The 24,738-nt window shown below is 41.3% G+C and overlaps 1 protein-coding gene and 1 long non-coding RNA gene across 4 annotated transcripts; one reads left to right on the top strand and one right to left on the bottom strand.

Annotated features, from left to right (window-relative positions):
- The first annotated feature begins 7,051 nt into the window (after positions 1-7,051).
- Positions 7,052-22,645, top strand: LOC120110989 (uncharacterized). Of its 3 annotated transcripts, none has more exons than XM_089924468.1 (4): positions 7,052-7,567; positions 17,827-19,495; positions 20,687-20,708; positions 21,955-22,645. In XM_089924468.1, the coding sequence occupies exon 2, from the start codon at positions 17,833-17,835 to the stop codon at positions 18,829-18,831; it is 999 nt and encodes a 332-aa protein (XP_089780594.1). In that variant the 5' UTR covers positions 7,052-7,567; positions 17,827-17,832; the 3' UTR covers positions 18,832-19,495; positions 20,687-20,708; positions 21,955-22,645. The 3 variants fall into 3 exon arrangements, with proteins under 3 accessions (XP_089780594.1, XP_089780593.1, XP_089780592.1); XM_089924467.1 differs by having other exon boundaries at positions 20,687-20,722; XM_089924466.1 differs by lacking the exon at positions 20,687-20,708.
- Positions 7,142-7,873, bottom strand: LOC149753227 (uncharacterized). Its single transcript, XR_016396035.1, has 2 exons — positions 7,708-7,873; positions 7,142-7,621 (listed from the first exon to the last, which is right to left on the bottom strand). It is a non-coding gene; the product is annotated as an uncharacterized LOC149753227 (long non-coding RNA).
- Positions 22,646-24,738: the final 2,093 nt, after the last annotated feature.

The raw sequence follows: 24,738 nt of genomic DNA, 5'->3' as shown, positions 1-24,738 counted from the left end.
ACTTGCTCGTGCCCTAGAAGGGGCCAATTTGGAGCTTAGCGTGCCGGGCCCCGGTGAGCTCGCCGGCACCACCCAGCCTGGCCGATCAATAGAGACAGGTACATCGCGGTCACGACTCACCCTATCAAAACGTTATCACCAAAGACTGGACCACCTTTATTTTAACACAAAAAAAAAAAAGGAAAAAAGTGGACCCCGTATTTCTCCGATTTCATTTGATGTCAAATCATTATTAAAAATATCAGCTATCCCATTATTGATGGTGGGGTGCTTTTGATGTATAAATCCAACTAAGATTCTTGTCGTTAGTGGATCCAAGACGGTGATTGATTGTATTAATGGTCGCAAGCCGAGGATATTTACTGCAGCGGAGGACACAGAGTACTAATAGTGATTGCCATGTGGATCATTATTTTGCCACTAGAGTGGAAATAATAGTTAGTAAAAAGAAATGGTGGTATCGTTTTACAAATAACTTTGCTTGGACGAACAAAGCAACGAAGCGTTGAATGATGCAAATTGCAGTAGCTGTTGAGACGTGGCCTTCTTTTAAACCAGATAAAAAAACTAACGATGGTTGGAGAGGGAGGGGTCAGCAACAGGCTGGTTGGGTGGACATCTGTTGATGCTTTTTATTCTTTTTATGAAATTAAGTGGTGAATCATGTGACCATGTTAATAAAATTAATCTAGCTATGTTAAATTATCACAAAATCAAGTCATAATTGTACCCAAGTATGGCTAAGCATCCTCGAAGAATAAGACCTCAATTGTACTTCCTTGCAAGCACAACAAGCTTCGGTTGAATCACGCCTGAATCACCCACCAGCCGAAGCCTGGACCTACCATGCTGTCAAAGCGGGAGGAGCATACCAACCATTGGCTGCCAACTACCGGTCCTCGTTGCATCATCAAACAATATTGGGAGTAGGGTTGCAATCGGATCGGCTTAGGTCGGATGGAGTTAGTTTGGATGCAAGTTGGATCCAACCAACTTATTTTAATAAATCAAAAATTTAAATTTGAACCAAAATTATTTATTAAATAGATAACCCAATCCGACCTACATAATCCATTTATTAAACAGATCGAGTTAGGTTAAATATGTTAGGTAGATTTTTAAACCTAAACCCAAGCTAAATGTTAAAGAAACACGTTAAATAGATCATCGGATGTTTGAAACCTAAACCCAAGCTGAATGTTAAACAGATTAAATGGGTCGACCTATTTATGACCTAAACCAATTTGGCCTAAATCAAAACTTACTTATAGTAGGCCGAGCATGACTCGAGTTGACGAGTCGAGTCATATTTTGCCGGCCCTAACTGGGAGCGATATGTAGAGTTAACCTACATATAGCTTATTCTACGTAAGGAATCAAATCATCATGCATAGAGTCTTCCAACGACTTAAACTTTGAAGTTTCTTCAAATTTTTTTCATCTTTAAACCAATTTTATTCTATATACAGATACTTGAAGCTACTCAAATAGAGGTATATGAATATAGCTAAAGTTTTATGCTGATTTTACAAGTGTGCAGATAATGGCCAATGCTTTGGTAAGCAATGGTTGTAGCAATCAACTTGATATTCGAAGGTATAAATTGGATGATCAACAAAATCTCGACCTAAAGTCAATACTAAAAAGAAGTACTAGAAGACATCATCAACTTTGACAAACGTATCAAAAAGCACGAGCCAATGAAGAAATTATCGTTCAAGCCAATAAAAGAGTTCCGTTATTCAATTATTGGTTCGACAAGTTACTATATGTTGTTGTTACTGTGCAAAAAAAATGGCAAAGGTTATTGTGGCGTTTCACAACATCAAGTCCAATGTTATTGGCATGGACCTCACAATGATGGGAAGTATTGGAAGTTCATTGCTTGTCTTATTTATACTAAGATTCTATTTCTAGTTTATCTTTATTTTCTACTTTCATACTAATTAGAATCGTTTGTCTTTTAGTGCAAATGCACTTTAGTTAGGTAGAGCCTTAAGTTTAATATATTTGATTTTTTTTTTTTTCCGTTGGAGTGGGATGGCGATGTTTTTATGATGTAGTAGAGAAAAAAACGTATAGTTTTACAAATATAGAGAGAGAGAGAGAGAGTCACGTAAAGAGTTCGAGAAATTTTTTTTCCTACATATGGAGCTTCTTTAATGAGGCATCTTTGCGAGAGGAATCGAATTCTTCATTTTATCTTTTATTTTTTTGGATAGATTTATTTCCACTAGCTTTTTCTTCTTGCAAATTTTTGCGAATATTTTTTTTATTTATATATTTGGTGTTTGTTCTTAGGTTTACATTATCGACTTACTTCAGATAGCATGCCTTTCTACATTCACAAGCCTATATTGCTCAGTTTAGGTGCACCTTGGCCACCAAAAGATGCTTACGAATATGGCATCCAAGGAGAGAGCGGGGAGGTGAATCTGGTCCAAAGCCAGCCATGTCTCCGCCAGAAAGACATTGGACCCCATCTATGGTGTGCCCATGTGGTCTTATGATGCAAGGAATTTAGGTGCAACAATGCTGGTGGATGTGGGACTGTCTCACTGGTTACCTTTCTGAGAAAATTTATTAAAAAAAGATATTATTAAAAATTGGAGGAAAATTATATAAAAATGCAAGCATGCATGCGACATGTGGCAAGAGAAAAGTAGTAATATATTCTATTGACTGTAGTGCTCATTTTAGTCCCAATGATGTGTATAGCAGTCGTTTGTGAATTTATAGCTATGGTGGGTTTCATACCTAACAAAAGGCTGCAAGGCTAGAGCCTAAACTATTTTCAGTTATAGTTGAATTTCGGATCGGGCTTATTTAAAATTTGATATTTTCTATACACAAGTCCGATCCATGATCAGCTCTATTCGATGCAAGATTGCAAGTTATTAACTTCTGAGTTTGGGATATTTGGGAGAACAACTGTGTTGCAAATGGTTACCAAGTAATAATGGGCCAGGTTAGGTCAGCCGGCCTCAAGTCCATACCCAAGAATCACATTTGGGCATCTTGTTTTTGGTGTAACAGCAGGGGGTTACCCCGAAGAAAGGAGAGAAAAATGTTACAAGTGGATGTGGGGAGTCATATGTCTGAACTTCTATTTCCAGAAGCACATCAGCGAGATTGGCCAGAAGATCTGCAGATTGGAACATTCTGGTTTTGAGATTAGACCGATAGGAGGGAATTTAGATCAACTAGCCGAGATCAAACCCGACATGATGCAGCCAATAAAACACCCAAATCATGGATGACTAGCTTGGATAGTGAACCTTGCCATGCGAAAACCAAATCAACCTGACCCAAGTTTGAAATTTTCAATTCAAATAATTTGGGTTGAGTGAGATTGGTTTTTATCTCCTGAAATTTTAATTTGGAAGTCTGCACTCTAGTCAAGATAGAGTTCATGCTATGGATAGAGGCGCTTAGCTTTGAGTTGGGTTGAGATGGAAACCTTGGGCTAAGATCAGTTGGGCTTATGATGGATGGGGTTGCTTTGGGCTTCCAGCCACTTGGATTGTGGGATGGGCCTAATCTTTTTGAGATGGGCACAATTGGATTTTACTCGGAGTGGGAATTGGGCACGTCAACCCGGACCCAATCTAAGGATCGAGTAGGCTTGGGTTGTTTTAGGCACGGCTTAAGTTGGATTTGGGTTAAGAATCCGGCCTGACTGAAATTCGGGTTAGGATTGGGCTAAGATATTTTGATAACCCGATCCAATTCGAACCTAAACTCAAATACTCATTTTGCAAAATCTCATTGTCTTCGTTTAACTATATGAAATTGAGATTATATTATACTATTCCTATTTTGTTTTTGTTTTACTTTTAGATATCATTCATATGGCACTCTCGAGTATCTTGACTGCTCTAATCTAGTCAACTTGGTCCAAATCAACCTAACTTGACCCCACCTGAACCAACTGATTCTAACCTAGCTCAAAGAAATGTTGTGTCGGGTTTGGATTGAGGGGATCAAGTTAAAGGTCAAGTTGGGTTTTGAGAAACCATCTTAATGTTGGGTACAGACTAATCTCCTACCTAGCCCAACCAACTTAATTTTCAACCCAATTTTATTTCGAATTTGGGTCCAATTGACCACAATTTCTCTTTGCCAATCTCAATCTCACCATGCCCATCTCATAACTATGGGTCTCATCTCATGGAAGACAATGCATCGGAGAATCAGAACGTCCCATGGACATTGGAGGCTATACCAAGTGGTGGCCGAAGTAGTCCCTCATTATTTAATATAACCTCAGCCAGTTAGTATCATTATTATATATATATATATATATATATATATATATATATATATATATATATATATATATATATATATATAACGACCTAGGCATTTTCTTTAAAGATAGGCCAAGGGCACTTATATTTCAGTTTCAAACTAAGCTGGGCAAAACCAAGTTCGAACAAACTCGATGTGATCACACCTCAAGCATGGCCCGTAGACTTCATTGCATTTCATTTGGTGATTATATGTGAATAATAAACCAATCATAGTGTGATTAGTCCGCCGAACGATCAGAGACAAACAGCTTCGATGCCAATACAACTTTCCCTGGTCCACCAACATCAAGTGTATGTAGCTTTGGTTTGTTCCAACTTCCAAGATCATCAGAGCATGATATATGAGGCATTGGAATATCATGATCTTGGGTACTCTCTGGCAAATCATGGTCTGTTTAGATACATAGATCTTTTTCTTTCTTTCTTTCTAGTTATTATTTTTCGCCCAACTGATATGGTTGTAAAGTCCAGATACTCCACTCAGAGATCCAAAGGCTGATGAACCCCTCATGAGTAATAGTCTGGACCCAAAATCCTGAAACGTTCACAGACGTAGAGAGTCGTTTTATGAAAAAACGACTCAATTGCAGTTCTGTTGGAATGGCTCATCTCTCTTCCACAAACAGTCTATTTTGAAATTAACTAGGCCAAATAATAGTAATAATAATAATTTTAATACAAATTTCTCTAACAATGGATATAGGAATTATCAAATAGAGCTAAAGTATGTAACAAAGTCATTGCTCACGGAACCCAAGCCTGGACAATATATACCTTCAACTTGGCTGTCCACCCAAAAAATGAAGCAGCGATTGGAAGTCAAGACCACAGCGTTGGACAGTCAGATTAGTGAATGGATGCCTTGAATCCATTTGTTTGGTGCCGTCTTCCTTCCTTTATGATGTTTCCTTCTGGAATGCCGACTTGTTTCCTCACGATTTTTTGATAATTATTTTTAATTTAATGATTCCATATTTAAAATAAAAGAAAAAGGACTATATTTTTTTCATTTTCTTTGCAGGCTTGAGACTACCATAATGGCCATTATGATGACTATAACACGGTAAGTGGGAATGTCATCTTCTCCCGATAAGCCAATGTTCCGCTTTCTTCGACTAGTTATGTCATTCAAAGTCGTTAGAGTGAGTCAAAATTCTACCTAAGCCGAATAAATTTCATGGATATAGTACAAGACAATTTTGGCCCACGAAAACCCTAATGTTGATATATTTTCAGTCAACAAAAAGACCCAGCCTCTATAACCACAAAAGAAAAAAAGAAAAAGAAAAAGAAAACCGCATCAACAACAACCAGGGGAAAAACAAAAACAAAAAACAAAAAACAAAGAGCCAGCATGAATTTTTTTTTTTCCTTTTTTTTTTCTTTTGATTTTTCGAGACCAAGGCCTTTACTTGGAGCACACGGAGGCTCTACCTGGGATGAAGGAAGAGGAGGCTTCGCCATTGGTTCCAAAATGATTGATGGCGGAGGGGGGCGTCAGGTCTCTTGGCGGCATCTTCGCCAACTTTTGAGGATTGGCCAACGACGGCGGACGAAGGTCTCTTGGCGTCGACTGGAAGCAAGGAAATCTGGAACACCAACCATGATCAAGTGGCGACGAATAGCTTTAATTTTTGAACTTCCTAAGAAACTTTTAGACAATATTTAACTATTTTATTTTTTTTTATTTGGAAAAGCCCAATCACCTAAGCATCTGCTTCTTAATTGATAGAATTTAGGGCACGTTTGGTTCGTTATTAAAATCGAAATTGGAATAGAAAACAGAATGCCAATATTTCCTCATGTGTTTGGTTTGTGATGGAAATTGAAATAAAATTTGAATATAAAAAAAGAGTAGGAATTGAGTTTGAAAAGATCCGCGCATACGTCTATTTTCTTTTGAAATTGAAATGGTCATAGAACTTTCTCTACCCAAGCAACTAAAATGAGAGTCACTCAATCTCATTTCCATTTCAAACTCTCTTCAACCAAACATACCCTCTGTCCCAATATTGAAAGGTTGATATAAGCATATTTGTATTTAACACTTCTTCGATTGGCAAGCTTTGGTAAGATACATACACTTTTGAGCTACTAAAATACAGACACACGGTCAACTCGGCGAGGCATGTGTTCAGGGAGGTCAATAGGGCCGCGGATTGCGTGGCTTTCTTTGTTGCCGACCACTCTAAGAATCGTCTATGGGTGGACGAGACGAAGTTGCCTGGTGCTTTTCGTGATGTATTACTTTTTGAATCTTTTAATATATTCATACACATTATGTATGATGTCTCCGTTTTAATAAAAAAAAATATACACACCGTCAACTTGGCTTGACTGGAAAGCGCTCAGCACTACATGCGATCGCCATCCATGTCTGAGGCTTGGTAAGATAATTGCAGCCTAAGGCCTGCGATTTCCATCCTCTTTTTTACTCTTCAATCTCGTCGTTTATGCTTTCAATTACTTCTACTATTATTTCTGTCATATTTTATATATTTTTAAAAATATTCATTTCAAGCAACTAAACAAATCGATTAGTTCGAACCTTGCATTTGCTCATGCAGTGCTAAAAGAGAGTGGGGCTGAGCTGGGAGCCAGTTGAACTCTGGAAGCGTACGTTGGAGCTTTCTACCTCACATGAGAGGGACAACAATACTTTTAGAGCAGTGCCTAGCACACCTTTGATCTAAGTTCTCTTTTTTTTTTAGTTCCTTGCTTATAAATTTTCCCTTCGGATTTTGCTCATGATTATTTTGTCACATAATTAGTTATTGATTTTCCATTTTTTTAATATTTACGTCAAATATATAATTCAAAGAGTAATATGACCATGGAAAAGAAAAGGTTATTAATCATTCAGGCATGTCTTAATAGAATGCAGCATATTGTTGTTGTGGAGCCAACTGAGCCCGTTTCCACCCGCATTCACTTTACACTTGGGTCCACCGAACCCATGGACATCTGAAGTGATTCATGTAAATCCCGGCCCATCTGGAGACTTGGGAGGAATAGCGGTGGAGATCGGCAACTGTTGAGGCGGTTATAACCGCCTGACAGCCACGATCACCACCACTTCTCCCTCCCCGTCGAGCCTATAAGAACCCAAGGATTCTTCTCTCACTCCTTCTCATTCCCTTCTCCTTCTGTGCAAGGAATCGGATCGGGAGCGACGCCGTCGGAGTAGGAGGCTGAGGCACCGGGGGAAGCGATCAAGCTACCGGAAGAACTGCTCGGCTCCTCCTCGGAGCAAGGTAAACCCTTAAACCCTTCTCCCCTTCATGATTTGTATCCTGTTTAGCTTAGATCTAATCTAGCCATGAGATAAAAACAGAGGTAGAAGGAAATAAAACAAAAGAGAAATGGAAGAAGAGAAGGAGGGGGAAGACTCAACTTGTGGTGTTCGGCCGCTGAGTCGGCGTTGGCACGATCGGCCACGGTTGTGACCACGGCTGTTGACAGCCGAAGACCCTCCTCCTCCCGATCATCTCCTTCACATTTTTAGTTCGACCGTAATCTAGCATTCCATGGATCCGGCCGTAATACATCCTTAAACCACTGTGGAGGTGTAAAAACCCAAAAAAAAAAAAGAAAAAAAAAGAGGTTAACGGGCCGGCCCGAAAAGACCGGACCCGTATCCCTCTTATGATCGTGCCCTAGGCACGATCGTGGAGGAAGCCTTGCAGGGGGGAGGCGGCGGCGTGAGGGGAGGCCGGTCATCGGGGGAGGCGACTCGCCGGAGGAGACCAAACACCGAAGTGGAGACGGAGCACCGAGATCCGGCCGGCCGTGGGGGAAAACTCTAAAGCCTTTCCTTCGAAGAAGACCCTCCACAGATCGGTGATTTGTTCACGGATTCTTCCATCCATCTCTTGCCGGAAAGGTCGCCGGAGCACGTCGTCGGACCGAGGTAAGTGGGGCTCCCTTCCTTATGCTTCATTTTCTGGACTTAGGGCGGTGATGATGGGGATTTGGCCGGTGAGATCGTCGGAGAAGGATCCGAAACAGGGGTACCCTGTTTCGGCTTCTCTTTTCGGATCTTGCCGCCGGCCGTCGGCCGCCGGGATTGGCCGAGGTCCATGGCAGTGGGGTGGTCGGGATAGAGGAGATTTGGAGTAGGGTTCTAGGGCTTTGATTGGAGATGGGGGATGGCGGATCCGAGGCCTTCCTCCTCGTGATCCCGTCCCTTCCTCCTCTCCCTCCGCGTGGGTTGGCCACCGGCGGCAACGACAGCGGTCGGGGGGAAGGCAGCTTGGGTTGCCGTCGGGTGTGGGGGGAGAGAGGCTGAGCCACCACCTCGGTGGTTCATCTGTTGATGATGGAGGGGAGGGAAGAAAGAAAGAAAGAAAGAAAGAAAGAAGAAGAAAAAAAAAAAAAGAAGGAGAAGAGAAAAGAAGAAGAAGAGGAGGAGACCTCTTCTTCTCTCTTTCTCTTGGCTAGCCACCATCGCCGGCGACTGCAGCAGGGGCGGCCGGCAATGGTCCGGCCAGTAGTGGCCGAGGTGTGTTGGGTTGGGGAAGGAGAGGGCAGCCACCATGGCTATCGCCCTTGGATCAAAAAGATTTGAAGAAGGGAGATGTATTCCCAACCATGAAGAGAGAGGAATCATCCCTTTCTCTTGATCTCTTCACCGGGACCGGCCATCGTCGCCGGCATGGCTGCGGCCACGGCTGGCAACAACACAGGCCGGTGGTACAAGGGTGGGAGTCGGGCCACCCCGACTGCCCTAGATCTGGAGGGATTGAGATATTTGGGGACCTGATGATGGACCCCATAGCAGATGTGAATTATAGTTTTGAATATTTAAATATTAAATGATTTAGTTTGTGATTGTAATTGATGCTGTAGGGGAGGAGACAGTGGTGCCAGGAGGTTTTGATCAGGGGACTCAGCACCCCAGCGCGTAGGTTGTGATTTGGACTGTGTTTGAGTCAGTCTACAATTTCTGTAAGAATCCCTACATCTGAGCACTTCTATGCATATATTGATTTATCGTTGGATTTATTTTACGGTTGTGTTGTTATTGCTTGTGAGCTGATATGACACATATGAGATGAATATTTATCAACATATTTTCATTATTATGTTGTTATTGTTTATGTGTTGATGCGGCACCTATGAGGCGTGCATGTTGTTTTAATGAATATATTGAGATAAATTCATTTGGGAAGAAATAACATATTTTTGAAAATTTATGAAAATATGTGATGTGATGGGAATGTGATTGAACATGTAAAACTAGACATGTAATATGGGTTGGACTAACCTTGTCATGAGATAGCGGCCATGAGCTGATGCGTGGGATAGCCTCCACGGGCTTACGGATAGCGGCCACGAGCTGATGCGTGGGATAGCCTCCACGGGCTTACGCGTGGGATAGCCTCCACGGGCTTACGGATAGCGGCCACGAGCTGATGCGTGGGATAGCCTCCACGGGCTTACGGATAGCGGCCACGAGCTGATGCGTGGGATAGCCTCCACGGGCTTACGCGTGGGATAGCCTCTACGAGCTTATGCGTAGGATAGCGGCCACGAGCTGATGCGTGGGATAGCCTCCACGGGCTTACGCGTGGGATAGCTGCCACGAGCTTATGCGTGGGATTTGTGCAGTCTTGGACTGGGACATGATCTTGGTTAGTCCAACGCCAGAAATGAAAAGTTTGAAAACTTTGGAATTTGAGTAATACGGGAAGGGATCACATAATGTGAAAAAGGATTTGTGTATATGTACTGATTACATATATTTGTTGTTTGTTGAGCTTTTGAAATGATGAAATGATATATATATTTTGATACTTGATTATTTTATGATTTTGTTGTGTGTGGCTGTTGGGATTCTTACTGGGCTGGAAAAGCTCATACTACACTTCCATTTTTTTTTCAGAGGCACTGGATTCGTAGAATCTGTCGGATGGGACAAGAAGTGAGCTCGATCTGGAGTCAGACTGCTAGATAGTTAGAAGTCAATTTATCTTTTATTTATGGACATTTGAAATTGTGTAATCATTCAGCACATTGTAGCTGGATTTGATTGAATTACATCAATCTTTGGTTTTGGCATTTATGGAATTATTGGAATTATTGGAATTGTTGTTTATCTTAGGCCTTGCATGATCTTTAGGGCATTGCTCTAGGGCTCATGCGGCTGGTCGCGTGCCGGACCCGGGTGATGGGTTGGGGGCGTGACAGAGTGGTATCAGAGCTTAAGGTTGAGGTATCCTAGGATTTAAGTTCAGGTGAGTATCAGTGGAGAATTATGATAGAAAAACTATCAGAGTCTTGGTTTATAATCATATGAGATTGTAACAGAAATGATATTGTAATCTAAGATTTAAGACCACTAGGGACTGTGGCCTTAATGGCATTAGAGTTTGACGTTTAAGACCATTGGGGAAAATGTGACCAGTTGGAATCTGAGCATATGTTTAAGATCACTAGGGATCGTGACAGAAATATATCATAGCTTAAGGTTATGATCACTTTGGACATGACAATTAGATTCAGTGCTTAAGGTGTAAGATCACTGGGCATTGTGATAAAATGTATGCATCGGTTTGGTTTTCGATGCATACGGAAGGAAAGTATAAATTGTCTTTGATCATGATAAGAGAGGTTTGACCTAAGATAAGTGTAGGTCAACAATGGCATATCGGTTATACGATGTTTAGATATTATTTAAATGATTTGAAAGTTCAAATTTGATGTGGGTTTTGATATGATCATTTTGCTGCTAATTATTAGAGTGGGATTTGTACGTTGATTTAGTATTGGAGTAAGCTAAGGAGATTTCATAATATTGAAAGGAACGTTCTTCGAAGTTGAAAATGTATGTGGATTATATCTGGTGTTGGCATGTTGGATATTGCAAATAGGTCTATTTCCTATGGATGTATTTGATTATTTTGAGGCCATAGAGTATGCATATTGATGGGAGAATTCTAATTATTTGAATTCTCATGTTTGGATTGGGCTACTGGATTTTACTTATAATTGTAGCAGACTATTTGATGTGTTAATTTAAAACTCAAGCCTAGGTTTAAGATTTGAGCAGGGATCTTTTGTCATTATTGATGAAGCCACTAATAAATGTCATATTGAGTAGAGACTTCGGTCATGAGATGCTTACATGAATTATCATATATAGCATTACTGATGGATGTTAAGAATCTTGGTGAAGGAAGATCGGGAGATCGATCGAGTTAAATTCTAATCATAGTGTATTGGTTCAATGACTTCTAACCCATTGAATTTGAAATAAATTCTGTCGGAAGGAAAATCAAAGTAGATTTTCTAATTAAATTGCAAAGAGAATACAAAGAATTACCCCCTTTAAATCAAACCTAGATATTTTGGATTCTAAAAAGGTTGTGGAGATCACATAGTGACCTTAAACTTGACTAAAGGATCGGGGGTTAGTTATGGTATGTACACTCTATATAAATTGAGGACAAAAAGATCTAGAGGTTTTGCTCTAGTTCTACTTGGAAATTTAAAATTTGGAGTTTCTTAGTCTCAATGCAAAGTGATACTTTAGTCAGAAATCATTTTGTGACTTTAGAGAATTAAATCAGAGAGCGCAGCGGAAGTGTAGTGGTTTGAGTTATTTTGAAACCGATTAGAAAAAGAAAAAAAAAATACTAATGATAATACCTTGATCTGAGGGGTATTATTATGGAAGATTTGAGTTAGTTTTCTAGTAGAGGGGAATGTGGTTGATTCTTTGCCTACTGGAAGTAGTTATGGGCTCTTCTATTTTTGATAATTCTAAGAAGAATTTTGGGGCATCTCAAATTTAGCATTCACGGATTGATAGCTCTGTGATTAAGTTTGGGCCTGGAATGTTTTAACATGGATCTCTTATTTGTTGGAATGATGTGGGAGAAAGAAAAGAAAAATGATTATAGAATATTAAGAGCATTTGATACTAAAGATTTCTCCTATTTCTGTCAAGCCAATTATGATCTCTGGGTAGAATTAAGAGAAATTAATTTCTTGGGATATAATTATGGCATTTTAATCCAAGGTTGGGAGTTTGGAATTCTTTTGAAGGAGATCAAAAGAACTTACTACGTGTGGTAAATAGAAAGGATCAAGTTTCGAGATGCTGTAATTTTTGTTTGTCAAAATCTTGTGACTAGGTACTCCGAGAGGGAGACTATTTGAAATATCAGGAATGATATAATGGATGCATATTTTTTAAAGTTTGAGGCTTCAAGTAAGTTAATTTCGAGGACGAAATTTTTTTAAGGGGGAGAGAATGTAAAAACCCAAAAAAAAAAAAGAAAAAAAAAGAGGTTAACGGGCCGGCCCGAAAAGACCGGACCCGTATCCCTCTTATGATCGTGCCCTAGGCACGATCGTGGAGGAAGCCTTGCAGGGGGGAGGCGGCGGCGTGAGGGGAGGCCGGTCATCGGGGGAGGCGACTCGCCGGAGGAGACCAAACACCGAAGTGGAGACGGAGCGCCGAGATCCGGCCGGCCGTGGGGGAAAACTCTAAAGCCTTTCCTTCGAAGAAGACCCTCCACAGATCGGTGATTTGTTCACGGATTCTTCCATCCATCTCTTGTCGGAAAGGTCGCCGGAGCACGTCGTCGGACCGAGGTAAGTGGGGCTCCCTTCCTTATGCTTCATTTTCTGGACTTAGGGCGGTGATGATGGGGATTTGGCCGGTGAGATCGTCGGAGAAGGATCCGAAACAGGGGTACCCTGTTTCGGCTTCTCTTTTCGGATCTTGCCGCCGGCCGTCGGCCGCCGGGATTGGCCGAGGTCCATGGCAGTGGGGTGGTCGGGATAGAGGAGATTTGGAGTAGGGTTCTAGGGCTTTGATTGGAGATGGGGGATGGCGGATCCGAGGCCTTCCTCCTCGTGATCCCGTCCCTTCCTCCTCTCCCTCCGCGTGGGTTGGCCACCGGCGGCGACGACAGCGGTCGGGGGGAAGGCAGCTTGGGTTGCCGTCGGGTGTGGGGGGAGAGAGGCTGAGCCACCACCTCGGTGGTTCATCTGTTGATGATGGAGGGGAGGGAAGAAAGAAAGAAAGAAAGAAAGAAAGAAGAAGAAAAAAAAAAAAAGAAGGAGAAGAGAAAAGAAGAAGAAGAGGAGGAGACCTCTTCTTCTCTCTTTCTCTTGGCTAGCCACCATCGCCGGCGACTGCAGCAGGGGCGGCCGGCAATGGTCCGGCCAGTAGTGGCCGAGGTGTGTTGGGTTGGGGAAGGAGAGGGCAGCCACCATGGCTATCGCCCTTGGATCAAAAAGATTTGAAGAAGGGAGATGTATTCCCAACCATGAAGAGAGAGGAATCATCCCTTTCTCTTGATCTCTTCACCGGGACCGGCCATCGTCGCCGGCATGGCTGCGGCCACGGCTGGCAACAACACAGGCCGGTGGTACAAGGGTGGGAGTCGGGCCACCCCGACTGCCCTAGATCTGGAGGGATTGAGATATTTGGGGACCTGATGATGGACCCCATAGCAGATGTGAATTATAGTTTTGAATATTTAAATATTAAATGATTTAGTTTGTGATTGTAATTGATGCTGTAGGGGAGGAGACAGTGGTGCCAGGAGGTTTTGATCAGGGGACTCAGCACCCCAGCGCGTAGGTTGTGATTTGGACTGTGTTTGAGTCAGTCTACAATTTCTGTAAGAATCCCTACATCTGAGCACTTCTATGCATATATTGATTTATCGTTGGATTTATTTTACGGTTGTGTTGTTATTGCTTGTGAGCTGATATGACACATATGAGATGAATGTTTATCAACATATTTTCATTATTATGTTGTTATTGTTTATGTGTTGATGCGGCACCTATGAGGCGTGCATGTTGTTTTAATGAATATATTGAGATAAATTCATTTGGGAAGAAATAACATATTTTTGAAAATTTATGAAAATATGTGATGTGATGGGAATGTGATTGAACATGTAAAACTAGACATGTAATATGGGTTGGACTAACCTTGTCATGAGATAGCGGCCACGAGCTGATGCGTGGGATAGCCTCCACGGGCTTACGGATAGCGGCCACGAGCTGATGCGTGGGATAGCCTCCACGGGCTTACGCGTGGGATAGCCTCCACGGGCTTACGGATAGCGGCCACGAGCTGATGCGTGGGATAGCCTCCACGGGCTTACGGATAGCGGCCACGAGCTGATGCGTGGGATAGCCTCCACGGGCTTACGCGTGGGATAGCCTCTACGAGCTTATGCGTAGGATAGCGGCCACGAGCTGATGCGTGGGATAGCCTCCACGGGCTTACGCGTGGGATAGCTGCCACGAGCTTATGCGTGGGATTTGTGCAGTCTTGGACTGGGACATGATCTTGGTTAGTCCAACGCCAGAAATGAAAAGTTTGAAAACTTTGGAATTTGAGTAATACGGGAAGGGATCACATAATGTGAAAAAGGATTTGTGTATATGTACTGATTACATATATTTGTTGTTTGTTGAGCTTTTGAAATGATGAAATGATATATATATTTTGATACTTGATTATTTTATGATTTTGTTGTGTGTGGCTGTTGGGATTCTTACTGGGCTGGAAAAGCTCATACTACACTTCCATTTTTTTTTCAGAGGCACTGGATTCGTAGAATCTGTCGGATGGGACAAGAAGTGAGCTCGATCTGGAGTCAGACTGCTAGATAGTTAGAAGTCAATTTATCTTTTATTTATGGACATTTGAAATTGTGTAATTATTCAGTACATTGTAGCTGGATTTGATTGAATTACATCAATCTTTGGTTTTGGCATTTATGGAATTATTGGAATTATTGGAATTGTTGTTTATCTTAGGCCTTGCATGATCTTTAGGGCATTGCTCTAGGGCTCATGCGGCCGGTCGCGTGCCGGACCCGGGTGATGGGTTGGGGGCGTGACAGGAGGCCCTTGCTCTTCCCTTTCATCTCGGTAGGTAACCTCAAGCTTCATTTCTTCCGCCGAGGAAGGAGGGGAAGAGGAGAGGTCAAGGATGAGAAGAAGAGAGAGAGTCCGATGATGGTGGCCCTAGATTAGGTAGCCGAAGACCTTGGAGAGGATAGATCGGGGTGATCCGAGGCCCTCCTTGCTCTCGACGGTGCTCGAGCTTCCATCTTCCCCCACCGGAGATGGAGGAAAGGAGCGGCCAGCCGGGCTGCGGCTGCTGCCGGCCAGACCACGGCTGCCGCAGGCGCCGCTGGTTGGCCGCAGCGCCGCCGGCTTCGGGCCGGCCTTCTCCCGAGCACTCCTGCGAACCTCCTTGCCTCATGGGAGGAGAGGAGAAGAGGAGGGGAGGAGATCGGGACAAGAAGAGGAAAGAAGGAGAAGAATGTTCGGGAAGGGAGGAGAAAGAAGAAAAGAAAAAGAAAAAAAAAAGAGGAAAAGAAAAGAAAAAGAAGAAAAGAAGGGAAATATATATATATATATAATAATAAAAAAAAAGTGCTATGGGCCGAATTGGGCTTGATTTCGGCGGTGGGCTTCAAATGAACAAGGCTTTAAAGGCCTGAGGCCGGACTAGGCCCTCATCTGAGCCCAATATTCTTAAACCCAGAATTAACTGAGCCAGAAGCTGAATCAGACCTGAATCAGAGGTTGAATCAAGTCTGAACTAGAAGCTGACCCAGACCAGAACCAAAAATTAAATTGAGTCATGGGCCTGAATCAGAAATTGAATTAGGCTATAGACCCGAAAATGAAATTGAGCCCTATGGATGGGTTGTAAATGACTTTAAGATTATAAATGAATAAAGATTAAATGTGCAAGTGACATGTAATTTAATGATCTTGCTAGGTATTGGAGAATTGGCATTTGGGTGAGCAAATTAAGGTAAGTAACATGTCTTAATCTTATTATGGATCATGTATCACGTTTTATATGGTGAAAAAGTATTATTTATAGAATTGGAATTGTGTATATGAATTGTGGAAAATATAAGTAACCCGGATATAATCTTATGTTTTATCAAATACTTGTGACTATTTGATTATGAAATTGTATATGATTATTTATATTTTCACAAAATTAGGATCCAACATGTGTTAGCAAATGATTGCATGATTTTGGATAAATAGCATCCATAATGATTATTATATTATTTACACATTATTATGATGAGGTAGAAAGATGCATGGAAAGAAAAATAAAGTTTTCAGCATGATCATGAATTTTATTCAGCATGATGCCATTACTCACTTTCCAATGTACCGATGAGAAAAAATTTATGAAAAGCATGATATGTTTTTAAGAACTCTCAGATCGCTATGTACGGCCCTCGCCAGCGGGTTATAGTAGCTTGGTTTAGACCCTGCCAACGGGGAACAATAGTTGGCAAAGATTATGGCCCTCGCCAGCGGGTTACAGTAGCTCGGCATACGGCCCTCGCCAGCGGGTTATAGTAGCTTGGTTTAGACCCTGCCAACGGGGAACAATAGTTGGCAAAGATTAGGGCCCTCGCCAGCAGGTTACAGTAGCTCGGCATACGGCCCTCGCCAGCGGGTTATAGTAGCTTGGCTTAGACCCTGCCAACGGAGAATAATAGTTGGTAAAGATTATGGCCCTGTCACGGGTAATAATAGCGACCATAGCTGCACTATCATCTGAGAGCATGAATTTCAAAGTATGAATAATGATGAGTACGGATTTCAAAGCATGAATAATGATGAGTACGGATTTGAAAGCATGAATAATGATGAGCACGAATTTCAAAGCATGAATAATGATGAGCACGAATTTCAAAGTATGAATAATGACGAGTACGAATTTCAAAGCATGAATAATGACGAGTACAGATTTCAAAGCATGGGATAATGACAAAAGTTTTATAATGCATAGCCATGTTTATAAAGTTGCATAAATGGACATGCATAGTTTTATGACTGGTTTGTTATATGAAATGCTTACTTTGTTACAACTGTTAGTTTCTTAAATTAATGCACTAGTATGAGAAAAAATTATAATTGATCAGATAAGATTATGCATGGTTACTTACTGAGCTTTATAGCTCATACCCATTTATTTATGTTCTTACAGATGAATAGGAGATGCTAGGAACGAGGAGCGTGACATGTTTCAGGGTTATGGGGAAAAGAAAATGACACATTAAATGTTTCTATTTTAGATGCTTTGTAATCAATCTTTTATTGATGAAACATTTGTTAACATTCAAGAAAGAAATTGTTCATAATTGATTTAAAGTTTTTAAAGTGGCTGCGTGTTATTGCGGGCAAGGGTTCGCAATAGCACGGCCGTGTCATGATCCGATTTCGGGGCGTGACATTAAGTGGTATCAGAGCAATAAGTTTAACCATGATTTAAAAACTTTTAAAATTAATCATGGGAATGGATAGCTAAGTTAGCTTTCACATGATTGGAGTCACAGTAAGAACAATAATGACATTTTAAATATTAAATAAATAAAAATAATAGCAATAATAATAATAAGAGAAAATTTCTATATATATAATACATATATATATATATATATATATATATAATGTGATGAAATGGATAATGATTAATACTATATTTTGATAGGTGACGATGAGTGATAGCGAGAATAAAGTTTTGGCTAACTATAAAAGAAAAGGAGTGAAAGCATCAACCCAAGAAGCTACCAACATGCCAGCTAGGCCAGCCTCAAATGTTGTAGCTACTCAGGCAGATCTGGCTGGGGTATGCCAAGTGGTGGCACAGCTTCTTCAGCAGCAGCAGCAGACGCAACTCTCCTTCCGACCTGTGTCGTCTACCGATACCTATTATGAGAAATTTCGGAGGCTGCACCCTCCAATGTTTGAGGGAGGTGCTGATTACTTGGCTGCGGAGGCTTGGATTCGGGAGATAGAGGAGATGTATGATGCCCTACAATTTCCCGAGGAGGTCAAGGTCAAATTGGCGGTTCCTATGCTCAAAGGAAATGCTAAGTTCTGGTGGATAGCTATGAAGGCTGCTGTTCAAGGAAATGGTGAACAACTGACATGGGAGGAATTTAAAGGTAAATTTTACAACCAATACTTTCCTCAGTCAGTGAGATTGGTGAAGCAGAACGAATTCTTGGCCCTGAAACAGACTGAGAATATGACAGTATTGGAATATGCCAGCAAGTTTAATGAATTGGGCAGGTTTTGTCCTCAGTTCATGGAGGAAGAGATAAGTAAAGCTAATAGGTTTGAACAAGGCCTGAGATATGGGATTAGGTCTAGGTTGGCTGTTCTGCTTTTCACTAGTTACCAGGATGTATTGGAAAAGGCTCTAAAATTAGAAGCCGAATTGAAGAGATCAGAAAAAGAAAGAAGTGACCAGAAGAGACCCAAGATGACAGAAAATCTGAGTGACAGGCCACAGAACCTTGAAAGTAGTACAAATAAGAAGAAGAGGTTTGAGGTCTGTACCTACTGTGGCAAGACTCATGGGGGGCCTTGTTTTAAGAAGATGGGAGTCTGCTTCATTTGTGGTCAACATGGACATTTGGCACGGGACTGTCCAAATAAAAAGAAGAACGACTCGGAACCTACTGAATTGGGAGCTCAGCTTTTGCATTGATTTAGTAGAATGCTTGTGACCAAATAGTGACAAGTATCATTCTAGATAATTCCATGAAGGCTATGTGTCAATTGATTGTAAATCATCCGACCCCTTTGTATCTTTTGGGTTTCTAACTCTCTATAATGCTTGAACCAGTCTTTATGTGATGTCGTCTCCATTAAGAAAGCTATTCTCATGGATGTTATGTTTAAGAATCTTTTCACTTAAATGAGAAAGTTAGAGTCAATACAAATTGAGACTGAGCCTTAGACATGTTGGGCTCAATCAGAGTTGCGCAGCAGAAGTCTAGTAGAATATTAGATAAAAGACTAAATATCTTCAATTGTTTAAGAATTAAGGTATGTAAAATTTCGAGGACGAAATTTCTTTTAAGGGGGGGGAGAATGTAAATCCCGGCCCATCTGGAGACTTGGGAGGAATAGCGGTGGAGATCGGCAACTGTTGAGGCGGTTATAACCGCCTGACAGCCACGATCACCACCACTTCTCCCTCCCCGCCGAGCCTATAAGAACCCAAGGATTCTTCTCTCACTCCTTCTCATTCCCTTCTCCTCCTGTGCAAGGAATCGGATCGGGAGCGACGCCTTCGGAGTAGGAGGCTGAGGCACCGGGGGAAGCGATCAAGCTACCGGAAGAGCTGCTCGGCTCCTCCTCGGAGCAAGGTAAACCCTTAAACCCTTCTCCCCTTCATGATTTGTATCCTGTTTAGCTTAGATCTAATCTAGCCATGAGATAAAAACAGAGGTAGAAGGAAATAAAACAAAAGAGAAATGGAAGAAGAGAAGGGAGGGGGAAGACTCAACTTGTGGTGTTCGGCCGCTGAGTCGACGTTGGCACGATCGGCCACGGTTGTGACCACGACTGTTGACAGCCGAAGACCCTCCTCCTCCCGATCATCTCCTTCACATTTTTAGTTCGACCGTAATCTAGCATTCCATGGATCCGGCCGTAATACATCCTTAAACCACTGTGGAGGCCCTTGCTCTTCCCTTTCATCTCGGTAGGTAACCTCAAGCTTCATTTCTTCCGCCGAGGAAGGAGGGGAAGAGGAGAGGTCAAGGATGAGAAGAAGAGAGAGAGTCCGATGATGGTGGCCCTAGATTAGGTAGCCGAAGACCTTGGAGAGGATAGATCGAGATGATCCGAGGCCCTCCTTGCTCTCGACGGTGCTCGAGCTTCCATCTTCCCCCACCGGAGATGGAGGAAAGGAGCGGCCAGTCGGGCTGCGGCTGCTGCCGGCCAGACCACGGCTGCCGCAGGCGCCGCTGGTTGGCCGCAGCGCCACCGGCTTCGGGCCGGCCTTCTCCCGAGCACTCCTGTGAACCTCCTTGCCTCATGGGAGGAGAGGAGAAGAGGAGGGGAGGAGATCGGGACGAGAAGAGGAAAGAAGGAGAAGAATGTTCGGGAAGGGAGGAGAAAGAAGAAAAGAAAAAGAAAAAAAAAGAGGAAAAGAAAAGAAAAAGAAGAAAAGAAGGGAAATATATATATAATAAAAAAAAAAGTGCTATGGGCCGAATTGGGCTTGATTTCGGCGGTGGGCTTCAAATAAACAAGGCTTTAAAGGCCTGAGGCCGAACTAGGCCCTCGTTTGAGCTCAATATTCTTAAACCCAGAATTAACTGAGCCAGAAGCTGAATCAGACCTGAATCAGAGGTTGAATCAAGTCTGAACTAGAAGCTGACCCAGACCAGAACCAGAAATTAAATTGAGTCATGGGCCTGAATCAGAAATTGAATTAGGCTATGGACCCGAAAATGAAATTGAGCCCTATGGATGGGTTGTAAATGACTTTAAGATTATAAATGAATAAAGATTAAATGTGCAAGTGACATGTAATTTAATGATCTTGCTAGGTATTGGAGAATTGGCATTTGGGTGAGCAAATTAAGGTAAGTAACATGTCTTAATCTTATTATGGATCATGTATCACGTTTTATATGGTGAAAAAGTATTATTTATAGAATTGGAATTGTGTATATGAATTGTGGAAAATATAAGTAATCCGGATATAATCTTATGTTTTATCAAATACTTGTGACTATTTGATTATGAAATTGTATATGATTATTTATATTTTCACAAAATTAGGATCCAACATGTGTTAGCAAATGATTGCATGATTTTGGATAAATAGCATCCATAATGATTATTATATTATTTACACATTATTATGATGAGGTAGAAAGATGCATGGAAAGAAAAATAAAGTTTTCAGCATGATCATGAATTTTATTCAGCATGATGCCATTACTCACTTTCCAATGTACCGATGAGAAAAGATTTATGAAAAGCATGATATGTTTTAAGAACTCTCAGATCGCTATGTACGGCCCTCGCCAGCGGGTTATAGTAGCTTGGTTTAGACCCTGCCAACGGGGAACAATAGTTGGCAAAGATTATGGCCCTCGCCAGCGGATTACAGTAGCTCGGCATACGGCCCTCGCCAGCGGGTTATAGTAGCTTGGTTTAGACCCTGCCAACGGGGAACAATAGTTGGCAAAGATTAGGGCCCTCGCCAGCGGGTTACAGTAACTCGGCATACGGCCCTCGCCAGCGGGTTATAGTAGCTTGGCTTAGACCCTGCCAACGGGGAATAATAGTTAGTAAAGATTATGGCCCTATCACGGGTAATAATAGTGACCATAGCTGCACTATCATCTGAGAGCACGAATTTCAAAGTATGAATAATGATGAGTACGGATTTCAAAGCATGAATAATGATGAGTACGGATTTGAAAGCATGAATAATGATGAGCACGAATTTCAAAGCATGAATAATGATGAGCATGAATTTCAAAGTATGAATAATGACGAGTACGAATTTCAAAGCATGAATAATAATGAGCACGGATTTCAAAGCATGAATAATGACAAGTACAGATTTCAAAGCATAGGATAATGACAAAAGTTTTATAATGCATAGCCATGTTTATGAAGTTGCATAAATGGACATGCATAGTTTTATGACTGGTTTGTTATATGAAATGCTTACTTTGTTACAACTATTAGTTTCTTAAATTAATGCACTAGTATGAGAAAATATTATGATTGATCAGATAAGATTATGCATGGTTACTTACTGAGCTTTATAGCTCATACCCATTTATTTATGTTCTTACAGATGAATAGAAGATGCTAGGAACGAGGAGCGTGACATGCTTCAGGATTATGGGGAAAAGAAAATGACACATTAAATATTTCTATTTTAGATGCTTTGTAATTAATCTTTTATTGATGAAACATTTGTTAACATTCAAGAAAGAAATTGTTCATAATTGATTTAAAGTTTTTAAAGTGGCTGTGTGTTATTGCGGGCAAGGGTTTGTAATAGCACGGCCGTGTCATGATCTGATTTCAGGGCGTGACAATTCATGTCTTGTAAAGTTATTCTATAATGCACTGGCACTTCTGCAGGACTTGCTCGAGAAGTGTTGAACCACTTGCTTCTCTTCTTCTACGCGACGAATGACACTAAGCACGGCATTAATCTCATATACCAACTCATTTACCAAAATACGAATCGCATGAGGATCCTGCTTCCTTTTTGCTGGCCGGATAACAAGTCGATGGGCATCCGGATCTCAGGACAAACGGGGCCGAGAAGAGCACACCCAACTGCCTAAGGTCGGCTTCAAAGTTCAAACGCCCCTAAACTAGCTCGGACTACTCCCCTAAGTCGTCCTTTCCTCATACTTGGGACCCACAACCACGCCAAGTTACGAGGCGGAAACAGGGAGAGGGAGGAAGATAAAAAGCAAGGAAAGTGATGCAAATGGGTGTGGAGATAGTAAAGAGCTGCTTTTAAAGCTGAACAGGGTGACGAAGGGCCTAGTCTGGTCTTTTTCCTCCCAGGGTCAGTCCAAAAAGGCAGACCTTGGGCCATGGGATGGTGCCATACTGGTTCTACACCAGGGGTGGTCTTGCGAACGAGAAACCTCGAGAGAAGGGACGGGGTGTGTGGGGTTGAGTGGATGTTGGAATTGGAGAGACAAGGGGAAGGAATAAATGGTAAAGGCATGGGCCATCTCCATGCTACTGTAGTACGTGAAAAAAACTCGTTACCTTTAGATGGTGATGGGGCGGTGGCGAGGGGAGGACAGGAGAGGAGAGAGATTAAAGGTCATGGATAATCCAATGCCTTGTGCATGCTTGTCACTGTGGTCCATTTGCTTTGGAACTGCTGCTCTGCTTCCCCCTCGCTGTCCTCGACACTCTAAGCCACTGGTAGTCTCCCTGTGGGAATCTCTTAGCCCGAGCCTAAAGCTTTTTTGATGGGGTTCGCATTCCAAGATCTATATACTCTAAAGTACATACTATATATACCTTTCTCACGTTATATACGGCGATGCAAACTTTATTGCCGGCTACCATTGACCTTCCTTCTCCAATAACGCTTGTAGGGCTATACCATTTCGTATTCTACCGGGCCACCTGACTCAGTTGAAACAAACAAAAAAAAAGTTACAAGAAAATGCATGCTACTTCCCATTTTAATTTCAAAAATTAAAGTAAGAATGCATACAACTTGCTATTTTAATTTTCAGAAGGAAAAAAAAAAGATCAAACACTGCCTGGGATAATTTTGAAAAGAAACAAAAGTAGCACAACGGAAACAAATGTAGTTGCAAACTCTCCGTCATCCAAATTTCGTATTGGACTGTTGTTCAATATTTTTCAACATTCCTTTGAATAAAAAGAACTTTCAAAAATTAAATTCTAAAAATGAGATATATTTATGAACGATATTTTGAGCAAATGATGTTGTTAATCTTGTCTTAGTGGCCATCATTCTGCTAAATATTACTATAACAATTACTAATAGTAACTGTAAATAAACTCAATCCGAATAAATCAAACCAATGCTGATCATTAAAACTATTATAACAATCATGACAATTTTGCTCGGCGGAGAATATTTTTTGAGTAGAATGGCCGTAAACCGCTGGATGGGACTATGCATTATTGGAACTTAGCATGAATAAAAATGTGCCTTCTTTAAAAAAATAAAAGACAAAAATATCTTGCATGCATGCAATTAATTGCATATCTAGTTGCGAAAAAGTGCTGCGTAGCCTAATCTTTTGAATCTAGCAGCTAAGCCTTGTGTGGGACAAAGTAGTAAAAGTTGCAAGGACTATACCGACAAAATTTTTCCCTTCACATTGCTAGTAATGAATGGAGTAAGGACAGGGGCTTGCAGGCTGGGACGTTTGATGGACAGAGGAGGAGTGGAGGGTATCTTGTCCTTTAGATTTTGTGTGCGGAAGTATCCAAGTAAGAGAGGGTCCATGAAAACAATCTAATGCTGTTGTACCCTCAACTGCCAACCGTACGGATGGTATATATTACTTTATAAGAAAGCCAAGAACATTACATTATTTGAATAAATATAAGTAGATATAGACAAAATTCTAGGAAAAGACAAGAATTTATTGATGGAGGTAGAGACGTCTGGGGTTTATTATTTGAGGCACGCAAGTTAGATCCCAATAGCTTCCTCCACAGAGAGAAAAATTGTAAACTTGAGGTATCATTCATCGCAAATATGTAGGGCATCGGAAGAGAGATGATTGCCATGTTTTAATGCCGGGATTACAGAGAGAGGACTTCTTTTTCCGGAAGAATTTTTCATCACAAGACACTATAATATAACTGTGTTAGATTTATGTCCTATTGCGAGCCACTACGAAGTGATGGTTGCTTATAAAAAAATAAAAAAAAGCAATAGGATAGGCTAAAATATAAATCGAATACAGAATATATCAAAAATTTATCAACCCTAATCAAATTTTATTATTAAATACATTGAAAATTTATATTTCTATTTAATTATTTTATGAAACAAATAATTTAATCTTGACAAGATAACTTCCAGGGATTAAATGGCTAAGGATGCCATCCCGCA

This window comes from Phoenix dactylifera, chromosome 7, assembly GCF_051530095.1.
Source record: "Phoenix dactylifera cultivar Ajwa chromosome 7, Ajwa_hap1_PhDact_Kaust_v1.1, whole genome shotgun sequence".
In the NCBI taxonomy this organism is placed as follows: domain Eukaryota; kingdom Viridiplantae; phylum Streptophyta; class Magnoliopsida; order Arecales; family Arecaceae; genus Phoenix; species Phoenix dactylifera.
This window is presented reverse-complemented; position numbering and strand designations above follow the sequence as displayed.